Here is a 23411-nt window from a genome sequence, read left to right as displayed (position 1 = left end):
GTTCAAGGTTCACCATTCTAAATTATCCAAGTAGTTCGTTTGGTTAGACCTTTAGCGAGAGTGCAATGATCTGGGGAAGAATAGATTGTAAGGAAGCTTTGGTTAAGAGTGCAAACAATTTGGAGATCGCAAGAAGTCATATGAAAAGAATAAAGTTTACTGGCAATAAGGAACAACTTTTTATGGACTAAGTAGCTGTACAATCAATGTGAAGTTTGACTTGAAAGGATTTAAGGCATGCGAACAAGATTGTCTGTACCATTTGATTGTGTGAAGAAATTAAGAGCAATTATAAGGGCCCGTTTGGTGAGTGGAATAGGAATACGTATTCTGGAATAGAACGTATTCCTGTTCTTCGTTTGGTTCAACCAATATTTGATGGGAATTCGTGGACCCGAAAATTTATGTTTTCTAAAATAAAAAAAATGGAATAGGAATACGTATTCCAATACCACCTATTTTGGTGGAATTGCAAAAGCCCATTTTTGGGCCAAAAATGGAATACGTATTCCATTTTTGCTTCGTATTCCAATCCCGTTTTGGTGCATCCAAACAAGGAATTCACAATTTTTGGAATACGTATTCCTATTCTGCTCACCAAACGGGCCCTAAGTGATTTGATGAGTTGAAGGCGAATTGAAGTATTTTCAAGTGCGAAGTAAGGAAAGCCCTAGTTACGCACAAATCAGGTATTCTTCGAATTTACAGTTGAGTTTTTGAAGCTTTTTCTTTTAAAGAAATGGACAACCCCACTGTGTGTGATGTTAATGAGAGGCCAAGATACAAATTCAAGAAACACCCATTTGTATCTTTGGAAGATGATTCTTTGGGAGCATTTTCGCAAGTTTTGCCGAACGTGTTACATATAGAGGATGTAAGGGCATACATTTACTGCAAATTTGAAACTACTAGTGACAGTGACATTCATAAGGACTTGAATATGGTATGCAACAATGATCTATCTTTGAAGCAAGGTTTTAGGCACCTAGAAGAGTTAAACATTATTAGACATATGTTTCATACGGAGTTTGATAATCATGAGTGGACCAGGATCATCTTGAGCCGAATCCACTGAGGACATAACCAAAATGATGAAGAGTTTTCAGTCAGAAATGAAAAAGAGATTCATATTTCCACATTCACTAGTTGAGAAGTATAAAGATGACATATGCTTCATGGTTGAAACTGATACCACTTGTATGGAAGCAGTGGAACCTAGAGTCAAGTTCATAGACACTATGGGTTATGAATGAGTGAAGAACTAATAGAAGGTTATGCGAAGATCATCCTGGTGTTTGACAAAGACGAGGAATGCCCTAGATGGGGTACTTTTGAGGAAAAGATGAAAAAGTTCATAGCGAACTGTACAACAAAGACATCAAGAAGGAAGTTGAGAAAAGGATTGAGTCAATCCTTAAGGAAACAGGGATGACAAAAGAATACAAGGAGGCAATGAGAGATGAGAGCCAGTGGAAAAACTGAAGTTGTTATGGCTACACCTATTGTAGTAGCAGGACCAATAGAGGGAGTCATAGTGGTCGGACCCTCCACACAGATTCCTAGTGCACCATATGCAGCAGTAGCACAAGTGCAACCCATTGTTGTGCAACCAATTCAATATAAGAAAGATGATGAGGAAGTAAAGATAATTGATGTAAAGTTAGTTACTCCTCCGGGTACAAGGAAATAAAGAGGCTAACAAAGGTCAAGTAGGAAACAGAGTCACCTTCTAAGAAAAGGACCAAGCATTTGTCTAGTGGACCAGGGAAGAGAAGAAAAACTCTACAAATGATAGAATTAGATGAGTCTAAAGAAGAAGAAGAGGCAGAGGACAAACCCATAGATAAGATGACAACAGAAGTCAAAACTACCTTTGATAAGAAACCTTGGAAGCCAAAGGTAGAAAATCTTAATGTTCAAATTATTGACAATAAGAACTTTATTCAATTGAAGAAGCAATATCATTTGTATAACAATATGGATAGAATGCAACTAAAGAATGTGGTTGTTAGATGCATGATTTTGAAAAAGAAAAGATCTGAGGACATTCAAAAAGACATTCCTCAAGACTTATACAATAGGTTAGTTAACAAAAGGAGAGTAGTTAAAGAGGATAGAGGAATAAGGAAGAATCAAATTAAGAAGCTTTGCGAAGTTAACAATGATGAGTACATGAGAAGAATATTGAGGGAAATTGATCCCTTATTGAGAAACAAAAGAAGAACAGTTTTACTGATGGGTGTTAACTATGAGGAAGTGAATGAGGAGACAAAGCAAGCTATTGTCAACTTCATGACATCTGTTCCCAATACTGCAAAGAAGAGCATAGAGTTAGGGGGAGCAATCCCTATGACTGTTGAACATAGTGCACCAACTCCAGAAGGACACAAAGATGCCTGAAAAATCTCCACAGATTACAATTGGGACTGAAACCATGCAAGTGGACAGTACTCAAATAACTATTGATGACAAAGATCATTTTAAGGATTATGGAATTAGCATTGTTGGAAATATTACTGCCTACTCCAGTTCAAATGAGGACAAAGATGAAGAAGAAGAGAGAAGAAAGAAAGAGGAAGAGGAGAATAAGAGAAAAGAAAGAATGAGGAAGAAAGAAAAAGAGAAAATGAAGAAAAAGAAAAGAAAAGAATAGAAGATGAAGAGAAGAAGAAAGAAGAAGTAGAGAAAAAGGAGAAACAAGATGGAGAAGATGAAGAAAGGAAGAAAATATAGGAAGAGGAAGAAAAAGAAAACAAAAGGAAGGAGGAAGAAGATGACAAAAGAAAAGAAGAAGAGGAGAAAAGAAAGGAGCAAGAGGAAAGAAGAAAGGCAGAAGAGAGAAGGAAAATTGAAGCTGAAAGGTTAGAGCATAATTGGAAGGTTATAATGCAGGAAACAACCTTCTTACCGCAGCTAAAGCATGTTGAAATTGAATTTGATAAGGTTGAATTTCAGCATGAAGCAAATATATTGCTAGCTACACCTGTGAAAGGTAAATCACCCTTGATCCCAATATTATCAGTAGCATTTGGTGATGATGATGACCAAAAAGGTCTCATATCTTCTTTGAGCAAGCTATTAGAAAGGAACAAGACTATGAGAACTCTGGAAAGAACTTTGGGAGAAGTATTGGAAAGAATGTAGAATGCAGTCACTTTAAAGGTGACGAAGCCAGATTTGCAGCAGAAGGCCGAGGAAATGGTGAAGCTCTTTAATGCGGAGTTTACCACTCTATCAGACATTGCATCAATCAAGGCACAAATGAAGCATGATGCACAACTGTTTTATATAGTCTGCACAAATGTGCGCAATGATCTGCAAACATTGGATGTCTGTATAAAGGAGTCGAGGAGTTGTTTGGAAGGAAATAAGTTATATGGACAATGCGCTATGTCCTATAACTATCTCAAAGATATTAATGATGAATTCTCAGTATGAATGAATGAGCTCCAAGCACTCAGCCAGATTGCAGCAACCTGATACAAACATTGAGAATCTTGAGGCTGAGATATCGAGAGTTCATGATGCTATCAGAATTAGTGAACTAAACAAGAAAAGGGTAACTAAAAGGTTCTCTATAGTTAGAGAATGCTACAAAAGAAATTGGAAGAATGTCTTGCTGCTAAGACTTCTTATGAGAAATTCTCTTATACTGATCTGAATGCAGTTGAGGTAGCATCCTATGCACTGCGTGCACTTTTGAGCACTATAGAGGTCATGAGGGACACCTGGAAGAAAGATCTTGAGAGGCTGAAGACTGATTTTGTAGATTGCATATCAAGAATCTCAAGTTAAGGAAGAAAAGGTAACACAAGATTTTGACTTGTAAATAAGTTTTGACACCTTTTTCATTGATGTCAAAGGGGGAGTATCTAGGAAAATTATATGTTTCAGAATAATATATAGAAAGGGGGAGTTTATCTATGTAATAGGAGAGATAATGGTAGATTGTTATGAATCAGAATGATCCACAAGTTTTGAAGTTTTTGAATTTTTTTTAGGCCACAAGTTTTGTAAAGTTTGTACAAGTTTTGTAAAGTTTGTACAACATTTTGGGACTCAGTCGATTCTCCCATATGTCGCCATCAATGCAAAATGGAGAGATTGTTGGCAATATGGCTAAGTAAGATAAGTTAGAATAGTAACAAATTTGTCTTTTATGGCAACATAAATCTTATGTCAAGAAGACACAATGTGCAGATAAAGATTTTATAGTTAGACATAGAAAATTGTCTAAGTATTAGATAGTTATTCTGGCGGTACAGAGACAATTTTACTATGCACAGTCTATAGAGACATTTTGGGCACGTGCGCACTCTGATGCAGATAGAATACATTGTCATGATGACGCGTGCAAGAGCGCAATATGGTACAGACACTTGACATTAGATATAATAGTTCTATCAGTAAGACAATGTACAGGACAAAATAGAGCATAACAGAAAGAATGTATTATGGGTTAAGGAATTATTTTGGTTATGAAATAATTGCTTAACTAATTAGGGACGACATCCTAGATGTTAACCCTAAGTTAGCAAGAAATAGTTTTGTGTTTTTTCAAGCACGTGGAAGGTTGAAGGCCGATTGGATAGAGTTTTGTGAAATGCAAAGATATAAAGGGAAGATCGTATTATGCGAAGTGGTGTGTAAGTTGTACATGATATAGTTCTCATATCTTACATGATGTATGTTGGTGTTTTGAAACTTCACAGTTTCAAATTACCTTGATGAGAACAAAATACATCTAGGGGTAGCTACTTCCCATCCTCAACATATCCTTTTAGACACCAGGCCAACTATAAGGCTAGACCCTTCTTCCACTTTAGGCTCTGCAAAACCTAGGCGGGTGGAGCTATTAGATTCTTCATATGGTACCGGTATTCAAAGCATAGACTAAATCTAAACAAAGTAGATAAAACCCTTAATCTTCTAACACTTATGCAAAGATCATAGACGTGAAATAGCTAATGACATAACCTAAGAAATTGCTAAGTGAGGACATCACATTTCAGTTCTTCAACATTAAAGGGAAAGATATTTGATTAATGATGTTGATTTCAGCAAAACCCCAAATATACAATAGTAAGAACAAATTGATCTTGTAGCTGATTAGTGCCTTATCTATTGGGCAATTCCATGAATCACATACATACATCTATGATACCAGTGACATCCCATACATTAGGATATTAGATCTATCTTATCACTTTGTGAATTAGACATCGGTGATCATACAGACCTCATTCTCATGAAGTATTCTTCTCAAATAACTAGCAACCATGTCAAATACATCAAGCATTTACTTGGCCTTTTGTTCCAACAACAAAACATATCATCCATACAACCTTAGGGGGATGCAAATGGGTCTCAGCTCTTTGTCCCTAAACTACATAAGATGGCAGATTACAGAGATAAGAGACGAGAATCAGAATGAAACTAAGGAAATTCTTGTTCATTTGTATTCATTTCTTTGAAACTATACATTCAGATGCATGTAAAACAATTCATAAAACCATTAAATAGATCAGAATTGGCTATATTAGCTTAACTACTGCTGTTCATACAAGAGAAATATGCTGAAGAAAATGGTATCACAATGATGAAAACACATCAAAACTGGAACCGTAGTCTCACAAATTTGAGAAAACTCAAGATTGGAACCCACATAGTATCACAACAATGAGAAATTTTCTCTAGAACTAAAACCCTTACAATGAATTAGAAAGAGAGATATAGGAGAAGAATGAAATCCCGAATTTGATCTGGAAGTGATATGTGTCCACTTGAATCTTCATTCTGTGTAGTTGTAAAACATCTCTCCTCTTTCTACCCATGAAATCTGATATGATTTTCATCATTATTTTGTAACAAACTTGGAAATATCTCTTATGAATGATGAAAACCCTTGTCACCAAAATATCTGAAATGCTGATAAAATATTCATCTGATTGACTTGGAGATGACAAAACTCGACCCTAATTGCATTTTTACTGCCTTTTACACACATTCAGTTCATCACCTTGTTAGAAAACAAATCTAAACTTCAATACTTGAAGGTGATTGCAAACTGAGTATCTGGGACAAAACCTTATATAACCTAAGTAGATGGCTTCCTGTGCGAAAACAAACTCCAAAAATGGAAAGTTTGTTCACTCTCGATTCTGACGATATATAATAGTGCTATATTTTCTTACCAGAAACACCCAGGGGATCAAAATGAAAATCAGGCTCCAGTCAAGGTTCTCTGGTTTGCATCTTGTATTTTAAATCTTATGCAAAAATTTAAAATGTTCTAAAGTTGAAACTTTAGCTTACATTCCCTTTTAGTTTTAAAATTTTGCACGTGAATTTTGAGGAAAACATTTAAAATTCACTTTTCTATTATTTTTTATTTTCTCCCTTACCCATGCATCTGAGTCAAATCTAGGTTTGACTACCTGTGCCACGTGGCAGCATGCCATTGGTTGGCGTCTGTCACATCACCTTCCACCCGGGCGCCATGTGGCACCCTCTGACTGGCCCCTAAAGCACTACCACGTGTCGATTTCTCATTGGGGCTCTTGACTACTCCATCATCGCCACATCACCCTCTGATTGTTCCTGCCATGTCATGCCGACCGGGGCCCGCTGACACGTGTCGGCTAGCCGCATCGCCGCATGCACAGTTAGCAACTGCTTATTGTGTATGCCGGAATGCACCCTTTTGACACGTGTCCCACTATGACATGTCAGTATCTTGGTTTTTATGCCAGGCTGGAACATCCTTGACACATCTTGCCTCAGGTTCGTTCGCTGGCGCCACGTCACTGTCACTTTTCATCATGTGGTTGGTCCACAGATTCCACGTCATCAATCTTTGGTTACTCATGTTGTTCAAAATTATGTGACATCATTATTTCATGACGGATAGCTGGCTGATGTTGACAATGGGGTCCCTCACATGGGGTCGGGCTTCCAAAAGCCTGTGTCTTTTAAGACACTATGTAAATGAACGTTGGGTCTTTTAAAGATTAAAATGTTTCCCCTACCTATTTAATGTGGGGCTAAACATTGAGACTTTTCCCTCCCACGATGCGCTCAAATCAAAACATGGCGCCTTCTCAGCAAAATTCGCACGCCTCAGATCACTCCACTGGGACTAGAGAAAACCTTTGGTGCTCATACACTTATGGCATTGTTTCATATCTCGTGGCCTCCACACACAACTCTCTTGCTGCCGCTAATCATCCTTTGTCGTGATCTGCTCTACACTTCCATCACCACAGGTTTCAATGCTTGGTCTTTGCTTTGGACATTCAGAAGAAACAAGACTCTTCAAACACAATTCCTCCTATTGTGTATACTGGCGTCCTACAACATGGCTCTTTCCAACTTTATACTTGGCCGCCTTCCTCTTGCTGATATCCCTTCACACAGGACCCCTCAATATCAAATAACCTCTGCCTCTCAACTTTTATTCTTTGGTGGTCTTCCTCTCAAAGTCTCCTTCTATTCTTCTCCACAGACGGATGGGAGTAAAGTGGGAAACGGTCTTGCCTTTACAGGGGCCCATTCTCCTCTATCGTCCCTCATATGGATGCTTTCTCTGATGTCATGCAAGATTTGACACGTTGCAGATGGAAATCCCTTTATCCAGTGAAGAATGAATTTGTCAAATATCAAAGCCATCACGGATGAGGAGGCCGCAGCTTTATTCTTCCAGCAAGAACATTGTTCATCCCTCGTTCCTTGATGGTGTCAACAATGTCCTCAACATCTGCGCATCGCACTGCTTCCTAGTACATGGCATCCATTGTATTGGGATCTCTTTCCTTTTTAACCTCAAAGCAATTATTAAATAACTTATGGGCCTTCTTTATTACAAGTTCACAATTGAAAGTTTGCTTGTTATTTACGTGGTTCATTTCAATATTAGCTCTTGCAATTCCACTAATTCTTCTTGAAGGCACTTTGATAGCAGTAGGCTTGACATCCTTTAAGCAACATTTAGGGATCTCTAGTTCAAAATCTTCTATTGCTTCTATTTCTTGTGGTGTGGTTGAACTCTAGATCAACTTTGATGTGACTAGACAAGAATCTGGAGGACTAGAATTACAGAACAGCTCTGATGGAAGTAAATGAGAATATCTCTATTAGGAAAATCTCTCTTTCCTTCAACTTTTCCAATCAGTGACATAATTAATGCAATCTCTCATATCCATTAATCCATTGACTAACATGGTGATTGGAAACATGATTGCATTAGTATTTACTGCATAAGCCAAACAAACTTTTAAAATGGAAAATAAAGAGCAAAACTCTCAAGAACTGCCACTGGCTGTCCTCTAAGCCCAACATTTTTTGACATTTAAGAAAAATGACTTCTCGGAATCTAGTCACAAATAAAAAAAATTTCATTTGTAGATATCTATACATCCATTGAATTTGTAGTGATAATGTACTCAATTAAACATTGTAATAGTTGGAAACATTTCAACATCTTCAAACTCATAAAGTACGTTATCAACTTGGAATCAGTCGGGCCCCAGAGTGGGTCCGGCCAAATTTTTTCTCGAATTCAAACACCTAACATCTCAAACAGGCCTACTAAACATCTTGCATTGACTGGATTCAAATTCAAGCACTGATGTCATTGAAAACTTATTTTACCTCTTTTCACAACTTGTCCATTTTGTGCCAAGTGGTTTGCAGACCGGCTATAAAAACTGACAAAAACAGTTGACCGGGCTCTGAAATCAAACCTACTGATCCTTTGTTCTACATACTCTTACCCTACCAAATCTCATCTCATGACGAATTCTCAGTCAAAAGATACTGACTGTCAAAGTTGCCTTCTTAGAATTGCCTGCAAGTAAACAAGTCTGAAAACCATAAACGCATTTGGATTTGGCTTTGAAAACATGTCAAACTGACACTTGGGGTAACGGAAATTGGGGCATTCGTTCACTGTCATGAGGAGAGTATAAATCTACATTTGGGGCTCATGACGAATAACAGGATGCATTTGGCAAGTGGTCAAAGTGGGCTACTGAGATTTGTAGAGTGTTAACACTAGCAAAAAAGTGATTTTTACAAACGGAATGGACCTGGGAAAGTGTGAAAACAGATTGGTCAAGACTTGCAAATTGACACACTTAAGGAATTTTTAGAGTAGAACACAATGGTACAATCCATTTGATCTCACCCTTCACGGATTCAAAGTTATGGCATCTTGAACAGGGGTACTAACCAATTTGTAAAGTTTTACTAGTACTTTTGACACCAGGGGTACCAACCAATTTGTACTTTGACACCAGTAAAATTTTACAAATTGCAAATGGAATCGTGTTTGAAAACTAATCAAACAAATTCGTCATAAGCTCAAAATTGAAGCATAACAAGTCTTTGACCTCTACAATGCAATGCAAAATGAATTATCTCATTTCGGTTAATTGGGTCAAAGTCATAATAAGTCAAATAGGGCCTCCCAGAATTTTGAACAATTTACATCAGCATGACAACAATAAACAACCTACTTTGAGAGATTCAAACTCTAGTCAAAACATATCAAAACAACTTGAAATCTGAAACATAGGCTATATGATATGGATATTAAGCACTCCCAAAGTGGTGAGTCATGAAACATTACTGGGTGCAAGATATTCAAATGCAAGCTAGGCCTCTTGTCGCTGTTTGACATTTAGGCAAAAATGCAGATTTGAACATTGCTCAAAATGAAACTTTACAAAATGACTCGAAACGACAATTTATCTTCATGGGACGAGTGGATATGATGAATGCAAGGTGTTAGAAACATTAAAGACCTCTTAGACCTCAAAAAGACAGCCGGGTACACATGCATTTAATGTGCTTTAAGGGGCTCAAAAGCTTGGAATGGTACTCAAATCGGGAAGGCGATTTTGAGTCCCAACAATGTATTGATTCCTTTCGATTGTGTTTAATGAATTGATTTAATGCAAGTAGAATGACAAATTCAAATGCAAGTAAAGTAAAAGCACACATCATGGCTATGCACATGAAAAGATTAGATTGGATACATCAAAGTAACTGTTGTGAAATGGAAAATGAGGAATCAAACTCACCGTGAGGGCTAGTAGAGGAGTGCTACTTTAGATCTAAAGATTGACTGTTAGATTGTAACAAAGATAGAAGTCGTGTAGGATACAGAACCCGAAGACTGAAATACGTTGATTCTGAGAATGTAGAGGCTCCAAGTAAGGGATGAGGTCATCCTTCACCTTGTCTGTACTTAAAAACTACAACAATCCAAAACTACAATAGAAACCAAAAATCCGAGATCTGAAATCTGAAATAATCACTCCGAAACTCTATCATTTTGCTGCTACACAAGAAAATTGGAAATTGTTGTTAGGAATTAACCTTGAAATGCGAAAGCATGTAAAAATAAGAGTAATGTAAATATTCACCTTACTTGCAAATCCTCCATGGATGGATTCGAATATGTAATCCACAAAGATGTATGAATGATGTAGAATGATAATGGAGGATGCCTCCACAAATGCAATGTATCTACAAGTATCAAATCATAGATCCATGGATGTAAGTATGCTTTTGAGTGCTTAAAGGATGAATGCTTGAATGCTTGTGCAATGTTGCTGAATGTCGATCTTCCTCCTTGATAACCAATGACATTATCTCCTATGAAGAAAGAAGCTAGAACTTGACAAGGAAATGCATGATCGATGACATGAAATGAGGTTCTCCAATGAATCCTTGCTAGCTAGACTTGAACTCTTTGAATCCACCCTGCAAACTTACTCGGAAATGATGACTTGAATGAATGCTTGCTTATGGAAGTATGGATCAGTTGCACAAATGATGGATTGCTTTCATATGTAATGGATGATCAAATGAAGTGAGTAAGCCTCCTTTTATATGGATTTGGCGATCAGATCCAAAAGGGGCCAATGAAACTCAAACGAGAAAAGATTGAAAACCCCAAAATAAGCTTGGGGTTCGAGGAAAAACTCCTTGAATAAGGGACAACCTCAACCCTTACCTAGGGTAATGGATGACCTTGACCCTTAAGGGGTTTTCCATGTTGAGATGCCCTCCAAGATCTCAGTGGTAGTAAACAAATAGTCGGAAACAAGCAGAAACTTGGAAAAAGGTAGCAATTCGAGCATAAAAATGCATCCATGTTCTAGGAGATCGCTAAAATGTGGCCCAAGAAGTCTTTAGAGCTTTCAAATTAATGGGTGATAACTTTTTAGATGATACACAGTTATATTTGAACTAATCAAGGCAAAGGGGTTTTGTGAGTAAGAGGTAGAGATGAGCAAGTGTAAAAATTGATAACTAGTATCAACTTCATGCTCACAAATGAGGAGATTTCTTTGAGTGAAATGATTAAAGAAAAACTTTGCAATGCTTGAGAGGTCAGTCCTAAGGTGGGTTGGATTCCAACCTCACCTTGGATAGGGCTGTCCAATGGGGAGGTCAGAATTCAACCTCACCTTAGACACTTGTGTCCATCACCCCTTGAATTTTTTCCACCTCCTACGCTTGCAAGTCTAGTTCAAAATGCAATTTGCCTCCCTCAAATGCAATTTTTCCTAGCAATTACGTGTTGAAATGGTTCAAATTAGGCTAAAACAGAATTTTTCATTGATTTCATCTATTTAATCTCATAACTTGCGGGTGAAAATGTGCAATTTATAAGAGATTTCCTTTGTATATCTAGGATTTAATGCAATTATCCATTTTGTTTTACAAGTTAACAATTAAGGAATGGGATGCTTATAGAATGAGGAACTATGGAAAAGATTAGGCTAAAGACTCCAAGCAAGAAGATAATTCAAGGATGAGGATTCTAAATGAATATATCATTCCAATTTCAAGATCAGATTATCAAGGTGAAATTCGAAGAACAAGTTGTGCAAGAGAAAGATTGAGGGCACAAGCGGTGGAAGATTATCAACTTGAATTTTCTTAAAAAGTTCCAGTTCATTTTGATCAAAATGATCCAATTACATGAAGTACCCCATTATTCAGAATCCTAAGGCCAAGGAATCAAAAAATGAAATACAAGCAAGTTCAAGTCATCACAATGAGAAGGTTTGCAAGAGCAAGAGGATAGAGAAAGTTCATAAAGATGAAGCAATTTGGGAATATGAGTCATCACAATTGAAGACTTTGTTGAGTATCAAGGGATATTACTTCATCTCCAAGAAATTAATCAAGCTTATGAGATTAACATGTTGAGGTAGTGCCCACTCATCTTCAACCAAGGCTACAGTTGCACGTATCCAAAATCGTCCAATCAAATCATGCCAAGTGTACATGTGGAGTCTACATAATATTTCTACTTAACCTATTTTCTTATTGATCCACATAGGCATTTTAATATTCTTATTGACACAAGGTGGTGATTTAATATAATCGATGAGGCATTTAATGCTTGCAGTTGTTAGTTGGATTAGGGCTTTGTTGGATAAATCTTGGCCTTAGATCTTGAATTGGACCTAGCATTCATTATACTTGAACAACTATAAAAGGAAAGGCCTTGAAATTGTTGCTCTAATACTGCCAAATTGCTCTTAATTCATTGTTGGTTTACATGGTGGATTATTTTTATCCTCTCAAAGTATTGCACGGTTTCTACATTTCTTCAGTTAGATTAGGATTTTTATTTAGGTTGAGTGGAAGTATAAGTGGTTGAATGTAAGATAATGTTGTTGGTGAATTATGGCGATTCCAATGTCCATACTTTTTGGTACTTGTTGGTTGCAAGTAATAGGGTAAGGTTAGTTTGGGCCTTATTGCAAGCATTTAACTTCAATCAGAGATGTTCATTTGGGTTGCACCATCATTGAGAATTTGATGATTATTGACAATATGAAAAATGTTCCTACATCCTTAGAGGTAAGCACCCTCATAGCATGGTTGATTTGCCGGTGCAAGGACTGGTTAGAGTTTCACCTCATCATCAATGATCTCATGCATTGTTAGAGTTAGATAAGAATTCCTAAACCCTCGTCTTTAGCAGTTTGTTTCATTAGAAGTAATTGAAGGACCATCATTGCTAAATCATTTGTATTTGTAAAGTTGATATCCATTAAATGAACGATGTCGGTCCCCAAGTGATTACCAACAAATCACATCACATAACTGAGTTAAGTACACAATAAGAAAGAACCTTGAGGTTGTCTTAATTGATTACATAATCATATACATTGTTTAGCATCTAAGCTTCCTTATTCAAGGAAGGATTCGATATTTGGTGTTTTATTCGAAAATACTAGGTGTTACTGTTTCATCTTGCTCATTGAAGTGGGCAAAAAACTTGCATCAACACATACCATTTGGAATTTAGAAAAAAATATGTTGTATGAAGCAGGGCACACAGTGTTTCATCATTGTGTCACAATGAACATCATGTGTTTTTCATATAATACCAATTAGTGTCCTTGTTACAAATTGCTTGCTTCATTTTCCCGAGCATGCTATCAAATATCTTATAAATCTCCCCGAGAGTAGGAGAGGCTATATCAACATATCTAATGACATCTGGAATAGGTGAGATGAAGGAGCAAATATCTCCCAACTAAAAAAAACACAAGTTTAGAAAACTCAAATAAAATTTCATTTAATAAAATCAAATGATAAAACTATCAATTTATTGATAAAATCAGGAAGTTATTAAAATAAGCAATTTCTTACCTTAGTAAACCACTAATCATCACTAAGGATTTTTTTGTTCAATACTTTTTCCTTTTGTAGTGTTCGCAATAAGCCTTAAACTCCACTTCTAACTAAGCATCATCAAATGTAGATCTTGCACCTCACATTCTTTCTAACAAAACGAAATAATTGTCATACCTTGTCTTCACTTTCAGGAATTCCTTGTTTAAATAAGTCTTGAAGAGAGTAAGGTGTGGTGGCAGCAAATGAACACCTCGACATCTCTAGCTTCTGCCACCTTTTTTCACACTCAACCTATCTTCTCTATGTCTTTCAATGTGTTGTTGTGGTCCAAAATATGTTCTTGTAAGAATCCTTCACTATCATGTCATTTAATTTGCACAAACATGCCAAATTAATGACTACTAGTACAACATTCGAGGTCCCAACCTCTTCTATGACATGTCACAAAATATGAAATTAGAAGTTTGCATCCTTGCGCTTCCCAAAATAATCAATATCTCTAAGAAAACAAGAGCTAGCCAAACATTTGACTATAATATTGATGAGTACTAATGTCTCATATCAGTGCACCTAATCATGACAATCGAGCTTTTGTCCTAATCCAACTTTGTTTCATGTGCATCACTAGAATCACCTTGGAATATATTTTGTCAAGGAGGATAGTTCGTAGTTTCTATTCTACAGAAGGGGTGAATAAAGGACCAAATGAAGCTACATCTTTGAACCTTTGTTTGAAGTAAGGAAAAGGCATTGCATGGAATGGAATGACATAGGCATTTGAAAATCTAGTGATGGAAGACTCAACTACATTTGGTGCTTGTAAATTAAACAAACCTGCAATCATCTTTGTCTTCTCAATAGAAATATTATTTTTCTTTTCTCTTGAAGAAACATCACCAATATCGCTACCCTTACCAACCATAAAAGGGCATTTACATAGTTGATTATACAAACTGTGCTAGCATTGACACACCCATAGACCTTGATTGCACCTCCATATGCAATATATATTCCTTTACCTTCTCATCCTCCTTTATCTCTTGACTCAATTTCATCCCTTGTAAGCCCAATAGATGATAATATACACTTATATAGGTCCATCTAAAATTGTTTTACAAGTGTTACACAATTATACTCTAGTATCCCCTAAATTTTGTTTTTATTTGTCTAGAGCTATCACAAATTGGAGAAAAGGTTAGGTTCTTTCAATTAAAAGTGCTTTTTGCATAAGACTTTAACTTAAGAAGCTCTCTCAAATGGTTTTTGTGGTTGTCAACTTTCACACGTAGCACTCTCACACCTTGACGAACCCTTAAGTGAGCTTAAAACTCACATTTTGATTTTCATTTCTTTCATCTCATCATGCTCACTATCCTCACTATTGTTGCTTATCTTGTTTTGATTTGTGAAACAATACGCAAAACTAAAAATATAAAATAACAAATCATACGTTCCTTTCTTTAAGCTTTGATTTTGAAAAAAGAAAAATTGGTGTTCTATGGAGCTTCAAATAGGGGATGGGGTAAGGGTTTTGAGGATGGGGGGACTAAGGGCCTAAGTTCGGGGATGAGGAAGGGGGTCGGGCATTGATATGCATATAGTACTTGGAAAAATAGTTATAAAAAGATGTATAAGAGTTACATTTCAAATTAAGCTTTGGTAAATTAGTAAAATAGCAAAATTGCAAATACGAAACACTAAAATTCTAAATACTTGAGTACTGAATAAAATTTGACAAATAAAAATGTCAAATTGGAAATTTATATTATATCAAAAATATCGTAAATACGATTACAATAAGTAGCATGATATCAAAATAAGTATGTAGTGAAGGGAGGCCTCTTATCATCTACAAACTCCTTGTCATTGTAAACATGTTCCAGCCTAAAAAACAAGAAAAATGAACATTGAATTTAAAAGTAAAAACCCAACCATTGAAATCCCTATGATGTGATATTAAATTAAACTTTTAGGGATGCCTAGGACGGGAGACCCCTAGGCATCTTGAGATGCTTGAGCAACGTTAGGGCATCCGTAAACCATTCAAGAAATGTATACGTGCCTTGGCACCCCCAAGTCCTAATAACGATCGTAAATAAAAAAATGGAAGATTCACTTACGTCTTTTGCTTCTCTTGCTATTTCTCATTGCTCATTAATCCTGGTTTTTTCACCTACAAGGTTAGACATTTCTCAATTTGTTTCATTTTAGCATGTAGAAATGAGTTAAAATGAGATAGGGAGGCTTTCTCTTGTTATTTTAGGGTTAAGAGTAATATAGTCCTTTTAAAGATTTAGATCTGTTTTTAAATTGAAATTGCTTTTATGGTGTAAGGCATATCCGATTGTCCTTTAGATGGTTGGGGGATGTTTTGTCATTTCCTACCCTTCGTCATTCCCCCAAGATGTTTAGGGCAATATTTTTATAGGATGGCTAGGGAATGTCCTCAAGCCATCCCCACTTCCCCAAGATATACCTGGGACAGTTACGCTTGGAATAAACTAAGGGAGACATTCTTAAGGAACATTAGTTTTTAGCCTGCACTAAAAATAATTGTCAACATTTTTCAATGAGGTGTATATTCAGCGATTTAATATTTCTAATTGAAATTATTTGTAGCTTGTGCTATATATAGTAGTGTCTATTTTTTGTGCAAGGAGGCCATGCTTTAGAGTTCACTATTTATAGCTTATTGTCTACTATTTTTAGGTCTTTTGCCTCATCATGAAAGAGAAGTCTGTTCAACTAATAGTTGTATGATTGTAATTTGAGAATAGTGGAATTTGTAATAAAGCTTGTACACCATGCACACAATTGTTGTTTGGGTTGAAGTTTATTTTATTTTTATTCAATTATTTCCAACCCGTATAAATATTTTGTTGCACTTAGTTAGATTGATTAATGATAGTTCTTTTCCCTGCATGTTGTTGGAGGTATTATTCAACAAGTATCTAGAATTATAATGATTTTGTGATTTATCAATAACATATATAATGCCTATTTTGCATAATAATAGGGTTGAAATGCCTCATTATGTGTGCTCAAGATTAAACTGCTTTAATGAATCTTCAAGAGTCCAGCTTGAAGGTGTAGCTTGTGGCTTTGTATCGAGTCTTATATTTTATTTAACCATAGCATTCAATTCATACTTATGTGTCAATCTATCCAATCAATTTGTACTTGCCTTGCCTAGTCTCTGTCTTTAACTAAACAATGTGTATAATTGTAGGATTTGCTTTCAGTGAAAAATGTAAAATTGTTTGCCTAGTTGGAAAGAGTGTTTTGATATTTTACCCTAGGAAAAATAAGAGAAGACATGCATTTACATTTTATCCAGCATAAACATGAACTAACCCAAAACTCATTGGAAAATTGTAAATTGCAAACACAAATCTTAATTTGTAGGAAACCTCCCTTTCTAATTTGAAGAACAATTTTACAATTGTCTGTTTCATTTCGTCACATTGAAAGGTGCAATTAAAATGCTAAGACTATAGTTATAATGCTAGAAGCAAGTCTCAAATTATTTTTTTACATAGCCTAGCACTTAGCAATGGATTTTTTATTTCTTAACAACCATTCTAGGTGGTTTTCTTTGATTGCAAGCCAAAAATCTACTAGACCTTCAATCTTGCATGAAAATATTTGTAAAACATTGATTCGAAGGACTAAGACCTCTAGAAATTTAATGGCTTTGGTGCTTATGTTCTCCAACTCATATGAAACCTACCATGGCATGGCCATTAATATTAAATTTCCTATTGCCTACAACAATTTTGGGTTTGCCCGTGGAAGTTGACACGAAATGTTAGTAGGCAATTGAAATCAGATTGGTTGATGTACTGAGGGGCCCATTGTTCTCATGAGAATCCTTGTTGTTTTAATGAGGATCGTTGCAAATTTAATGGCATTGTCTATACGGTATGTGTTTTCCAAAGGTAGCAACCCCTTGTATTTATATTAAGAATAAGCCAAGAAGAGACATGTCCCTTCATGGGACATGTCTATTTGTTATTAGATAATCAATATATTAATAAATTTTAATTACAGTATATATATAATTTCCATGAATCATTATTATATTTATTTCTCTCAGATAAAATGCTTAGATAAATATATATCACACACACACACATCTACAATAGTATTGTCTCATAGGTTTATCTGACTGAAGCTACCAAACATGAACATTTCCTCTTAGTTAGGGAGGATAAAGGCAAGATATAATATTGTCTCAATGTAAAATCAAGAATGACAAGTTTTAAGGACATCTTTGATCAGAAGATGCCCACCATTTAGATATTCATCTCATTATATCAAGTGTAACGACCTCCTGAATGTCAAGTCACACAACATTCACCAAGTACTGAAAAATGTTCATTAAGGTATGTGCACATGTATCCTCAATGATACTTACCATAGGAACAACCATGATCTGTTTAAGGAACCTAATCCACTATGCAAGTAATCATCTATTGTGATTTGCTTAAACCCCATAAGATGCCCATCACAATAGAAGGCCATGGTTTGTTTAAGGATCTTAATCCACCATGCAAGTTATCATCTATCATGATCTACTTAGACACCATACGATGTCCATCACAATAGAAGGCCATGGTCTATTAGGAACATAATCCACCATGCAAGTTGTCATCTATCATGATTTGCTTAGACATCATAAGATTTCCATCGCAATAAAAGATTAAGTTATTGTAAGATTGTCACCTTTCAATAACTTCTACAAATACAAGTGATAATTATTTGGAAGTCGTCACTTCCTCATGATGTACATAGGGGGTAGGCCCATCACAATCATGCACTCACTCACGTGGATTTTCAAACTCCCTTTGAATATCAATCTTTTGAGCTCCTCATCTAATGTTGCCCCTGATGAAGTGTCACACTCCCTTTGAATATCAATCTTCTGAGCTCCTCATTCAATGTTGCCCCCGATGAAGTAAATGTTGCCCTTGATGAAGTGTTAAACTCCCTCTGAATCTAATATATTTTTCCTGGGAGAGCATCCCCGAAGAGAAAAGAAAATATCAAGGCAAATAGCTCTTATAGTACTTATTGAAAATAAAAATAATTTTACATAATAATAATATAATTTCAATAAAATATAGATAAATATCTAATTTAAATATATACTTTTGAGCATATATGCATATATTCAATCTACTATATATGTACTTTAATTTATATTTTCAACTATTATTTCCTTACTAATGCCACATATAATAATCTAAAGTGACCACAAAAATAAATAAAATAATATTGAAGATAAGAAAAAATTACTTCTCTCTCCTTTATTATCAATGCTAACTTTATCGGTACATTCCTTGGCATGCAGTCCATAGTGGCCTTTGTGATTTTGATTATAATATATATCCGTGATGTGATTACGACAATCTGACATACAATCTTTTCCTTGACTTCGTCAAAGGGTTGTATGCCCATGTCACCTAACTGGATGCCCAGTGTACTCTTACCAAAATATCCCTATCCTTCCCTCGTAGGACGTGTCCCATCCTTGCTATGGTTTCTGTCTTTGTCCAATAGTTCGATAATATGATTTGGTCCCTGACAATTATTTTGAAATTGCTCGATCTACTTTTCTCCACATCAGTATCAATGCTCTTTGCTCGTTAGCAATTGCCTTGTCTTATGTATCAGCATGCCACATTAGTAAACTATGCACTTCTTTTTCGTTCTTATCCTGCGATTTGTAATTATCCATATGTCACTATTTGTCAGTGGAAACTTGCGCTCTATTAATTTGGCATTATTTAATCACTATCTGCTAGTCAAAACCTGCACTCTATCAATTTGACATTACTTAATCAATATTTTTGCTTGGTAACGAACAACAAATCACCCTAAAAAATGCGCATCACCCTAAAAAATGCGCTCAGACGCAAATCGATGAAAGTCAAGGAATGTTTAATGTTAACTTGTGATGCCTTTATCCACCCTCAAATTGCTTGTCTTTCGTTGCAATATCTCTTGCTTTTATTCTTTGTTCACTGTCTGGTCCATCATATCTATATATTTTAACATTGATTATGGTATATTTTGTTGAGGAAGCCTTTGTGTTTTTCTTACATTTGCAGCTTGGCTTTGATACCATATTTTTATGAGGATTGCTGCAAATGTAATGGCACTGTCTCTATGGTATGTGTTTTCCAAAGGCAGCAACCCCTTGTATTTATATTGAGAATAAGCCAAGAAGAGACATGTCCCTTCATGAGACATGTCTTTTTGTGATTAGATAATTAATATAATAGTAATAATTTTTTTTAATTATATATATATAATTTCCATGAGTCATTATTATATTTATTTCTCTCACATAATAATGCTTAGATAAATTTATATCTCATATATTATATATATATGTATGTATGTATGTCTACAATAGTATTGTCTCATAGTTTTATCCGACTGAAGCTACCAAATATCAACAATCTTGAATTTCTTTTTATCTCATGTTTCAACTTAATCTATTCTGTTGTCCCAAATCAGCCATTAATTCTTAACACTTGGAAAATCAACGTAATATTAAGTATGATAATTTTCCTCTTCGTCATTAAGTGGAAGAAATTCTTAAGTTTTATTTTTATGAGGTATCATGCTTTTTCTATATTTTGGGCTTGTATTATGTGTTATTATGTTTGACAATGACTTGTAATATTTTATATGATCCATAAGTTGTCCAATATTTGCCAATTTTTTACTTTGAGCGTCCTAATAAAGAATTTTACTGTTTGTTTCTGGTCATTTTTATTATATTTGAAACTTTGAAGTATTAAAAATGGAATTTTGTAGTTATTAAAGCAACGGTTTTTGACTAATTAGATTGCAGAAAATACTAGGAAATTTTCTTCATAGTTATGGCAGATCATGTAATCAGGACAGCTGTGAGGTTTTTGTCATAAAAAATTTATGTTATAAAATTTTTAAAGAGCTAATTGTTGAATTTATGGCAGAGTTTTCAGTAATTTGTATATAAGCTGATGGACATAATTTATGTGTGGCAGATTTCCGAAAGATATTCCCATTTGAACTTTTTCACTTGGGAGGAGATGAAGTCCATACAGGTGGTGGTTCTTTTAAAACATGACAGATTACTAGTTATTCTATACTTTTGAAGTTTTATGTGCATCGGATAAAGTTCTATTTAATCAATTTATAGAATAGCCAAGACCAAAACTCATTCTTCTATTTCCACATGGAATTTTAGTGAATCATTTAAAAACCCTATTAGCATATGCATAGACTTATTAGGAATTATGGTCCAGCAGTTGCTCTTCACTTGCTCATGGAACCTATGTTCAAAAGCTTATGTGGCAGGTTTGAAGCCTTTTGTATTGTAGCCATGACATAAGATTTCAGTGGGCAGATAGCTGTTCATATTTTAACTTCCTATGAGTCTCTGTTCCTGCTTTCATTCTATTTTAGTTATTCCTTTTTCATGCACTGGTGACTTTATTTAATTCCAAGTTTTCTTTATTTATTTGCCTAAATTTTTTTGTGTGTTTATGTTACCTTGCTATTTTCGAAGTTTTGAAGGTAAAATCCCCTTTGGAGTACTGTATTTCATCCATGGGCCTTGACTCACCATCAGATCAGGATAAGAACTGTGCTTTTGAAACCATTGTAGTTGATGGTCTTCAAACCCCAACAATTGTGACTGTCAAGTCCAAATAACATCTGCTTTCCAGTAGAGTGGGTGTGCATATCCGTGTCTGGGTCCATAATAAATGTGTGATAAGACCAATGAGGAATCCAGGAATTTTCAAACTTACTATGGCATTTTGCTTCAGAAAGTAAGTTTTGAAGATTTGAAGGTATTCTGTTTTTAGACTTTGATCTATGCTGTACAATATCATACGTATCAAGTGACAGGTACCAAATTCTTAACTTCAGATGTCTTGTCCTTTTCAAAACAGATCACAAACTACACCTATAAATAATAAATCTTAGGTGATTAAATAATAGGGCCAACCAGGATAAAAGACATCAAGAAAACTAATAACAGTCAAAATGGAGGGCTGACCTAGGGGATATCATTGACCTTCTTAAGAAACATTTAAGATGCGACCCTTTAAGAGAGCCTTAGAAGGTCTCTAATGTCAAGAAGAGATACATCCATGATAGTTAGAATGAGAGTTGGGGTGTTGAGGAGTCTTGGTAACAAACTAAGCACTTAGGCAATGTAAACATAACTAGAGGGTTAAGCCTAAAATGGTTATACACCAAACCTTATAATTGACTAGAAGCAAAAATATTGTGTGATTGAAGGATGCCTTGGGGAGGCATAAAGTTCATCAAAGTCAACGTGGTTACTAACAGTGGAAACTAGTTGTGCCATACAATTGTAGCATATGTAGGGCTAGCAGAAACAAATGTATCAACGTCTATTATGGCAAGAAGTTCAATGTAGGGTATGGCCATATCCATTAGGGGATCTCCAAGTCTAAAGGCACTAAGTTGGATATTCATAAGAGGGTGTAGGATAACCCTCCTATAAAAAACCCTAACATCCAAGGTTGAAGCTTGGTGGTGCTAAATGAATTACTCATGCAAGCTTGCTTCCATGACCTGTTATGTGGGCAAGGGAAGCTGCAAAACCTTGATGTTGAGGAGAAGCAGGTTTTGCATGGCCTAAAACGAGAGAAAATGGTTTTTGGTACCCTAGTAGTAGTATAAAATATTGCAACTGCAATGAATCTCAATTCCTTTATGTATATCTTGTCCCTAACTTCATGAATTATCTTCTTGGCAATTGTACACAGTTGAGGATGTTCCTTTTGAGACCTTATTGCTTGGCTGAGTCCATTTCTCATTTCATTTTGAGGTACATGTTTTTCTTTGGCACTAAACTAATCCATGCACTAGGAGTAGGCATATGGGACAACTGAAACCTAAGAAAACTATGGTTATAAGAAGATATAAAATGTCCTACAAGATCATAAAGTTGTATTATATGCTATGCAATACCATATAAAATTTATGTATATATAAAGAAATACCCAAGGAATATATCAGACATACAACATTGGTCAATGAACAAGTGACACAGCGACATTCCAAAATATGCTAATGCCATATTGTTACAATGATCTATCATTAAAGAGATATTGATATCCGAGGGATAATTATGGAATAGTCAAGTACTACTACAAGCTATAGTTTTTCTGGTTTACAACGGTTTATGGAAGATAGTTGATACTTCAAGTAGTGACTGTAGATTTGCAGATCATATTATAACTTATAAGCCTGTAGTGCTATTATATTCTTTGATTGATCCTTGTATTTCTTTTCTTCTCAAGCCAATGGTGTACTGTTTCTTTGCGTTGTCTTTAGCAAGTAATACTTTTTTTGTACTTTTATCACCTATTTAAATGCTTGCTCTTGAAACTCTCTAAAAAATTCATTTCTCTATTTTAACACAAAGGCTCTGCATGAATTAATTTCCAAAATATAGCAATACAATATTGTTAGACCAATCTATAGTTAAAGATATAATGATATTAGACAGATAATCCTAGGATGGTCATGTATGGCCCTTTGAAGGCTAAGGCTCATTGATAGGGTGTTAATTAGTTCCACAAGGCCAATGAAAGGCAAAAGATTGGTTGTGGATTTCTAGTAGTGCATCCAAAAAACCAATAGCCCAAAATTTCATTGCAATTACATTCCTTGAGAATTGTTTGGAACTATTAGAGCACCATTTAAGT

The 23411-nt window shown here is 35.4% G+C and overlaps 1 protein-coding gene across 1 annotated transcript in view; it reads left to right on the top strand.

Moving 5' to 3' along the window:
- HEXO1 (beta-hexosaminidase 1) overlaps positions 1 to 23411 on the top strand; it is a 163773-nt gene that overhangs the window by 62882 nt on the left and 77480 nt on the right. Inside the window, exon 11 of the mRNA XM_089789825.1 lies at positions 20709 to 20768. Within this exon, the coding sequence (XP_089645951.1) occupies positions 20709 to 20768 (60 nt within the window). The remainder of the gene's footprint in view (positions 1 to 20708; positions 20769 to 23411) is intronic.

Source organism: Cupressus sempervirens, chromosome 1 (assembly GCF_028749045.1).
Source record: "Cupressus sempervirens isolate cs-2001-9-10 chromosome 1, ASM2874904v1, whole genome shotgun sequence".
In the NCBI taxonomy this organism is placed as follows: domain Eukaryota; kingdom Viridiplantae; phylum Streptophyta; class Pinopsida; order Cupressales; family Cupressaceae; genus Cupressus; species Cupressus sempervirens.
This window is presented reverse-complemented; position numbering and strand designations above follow the sequence as displayed.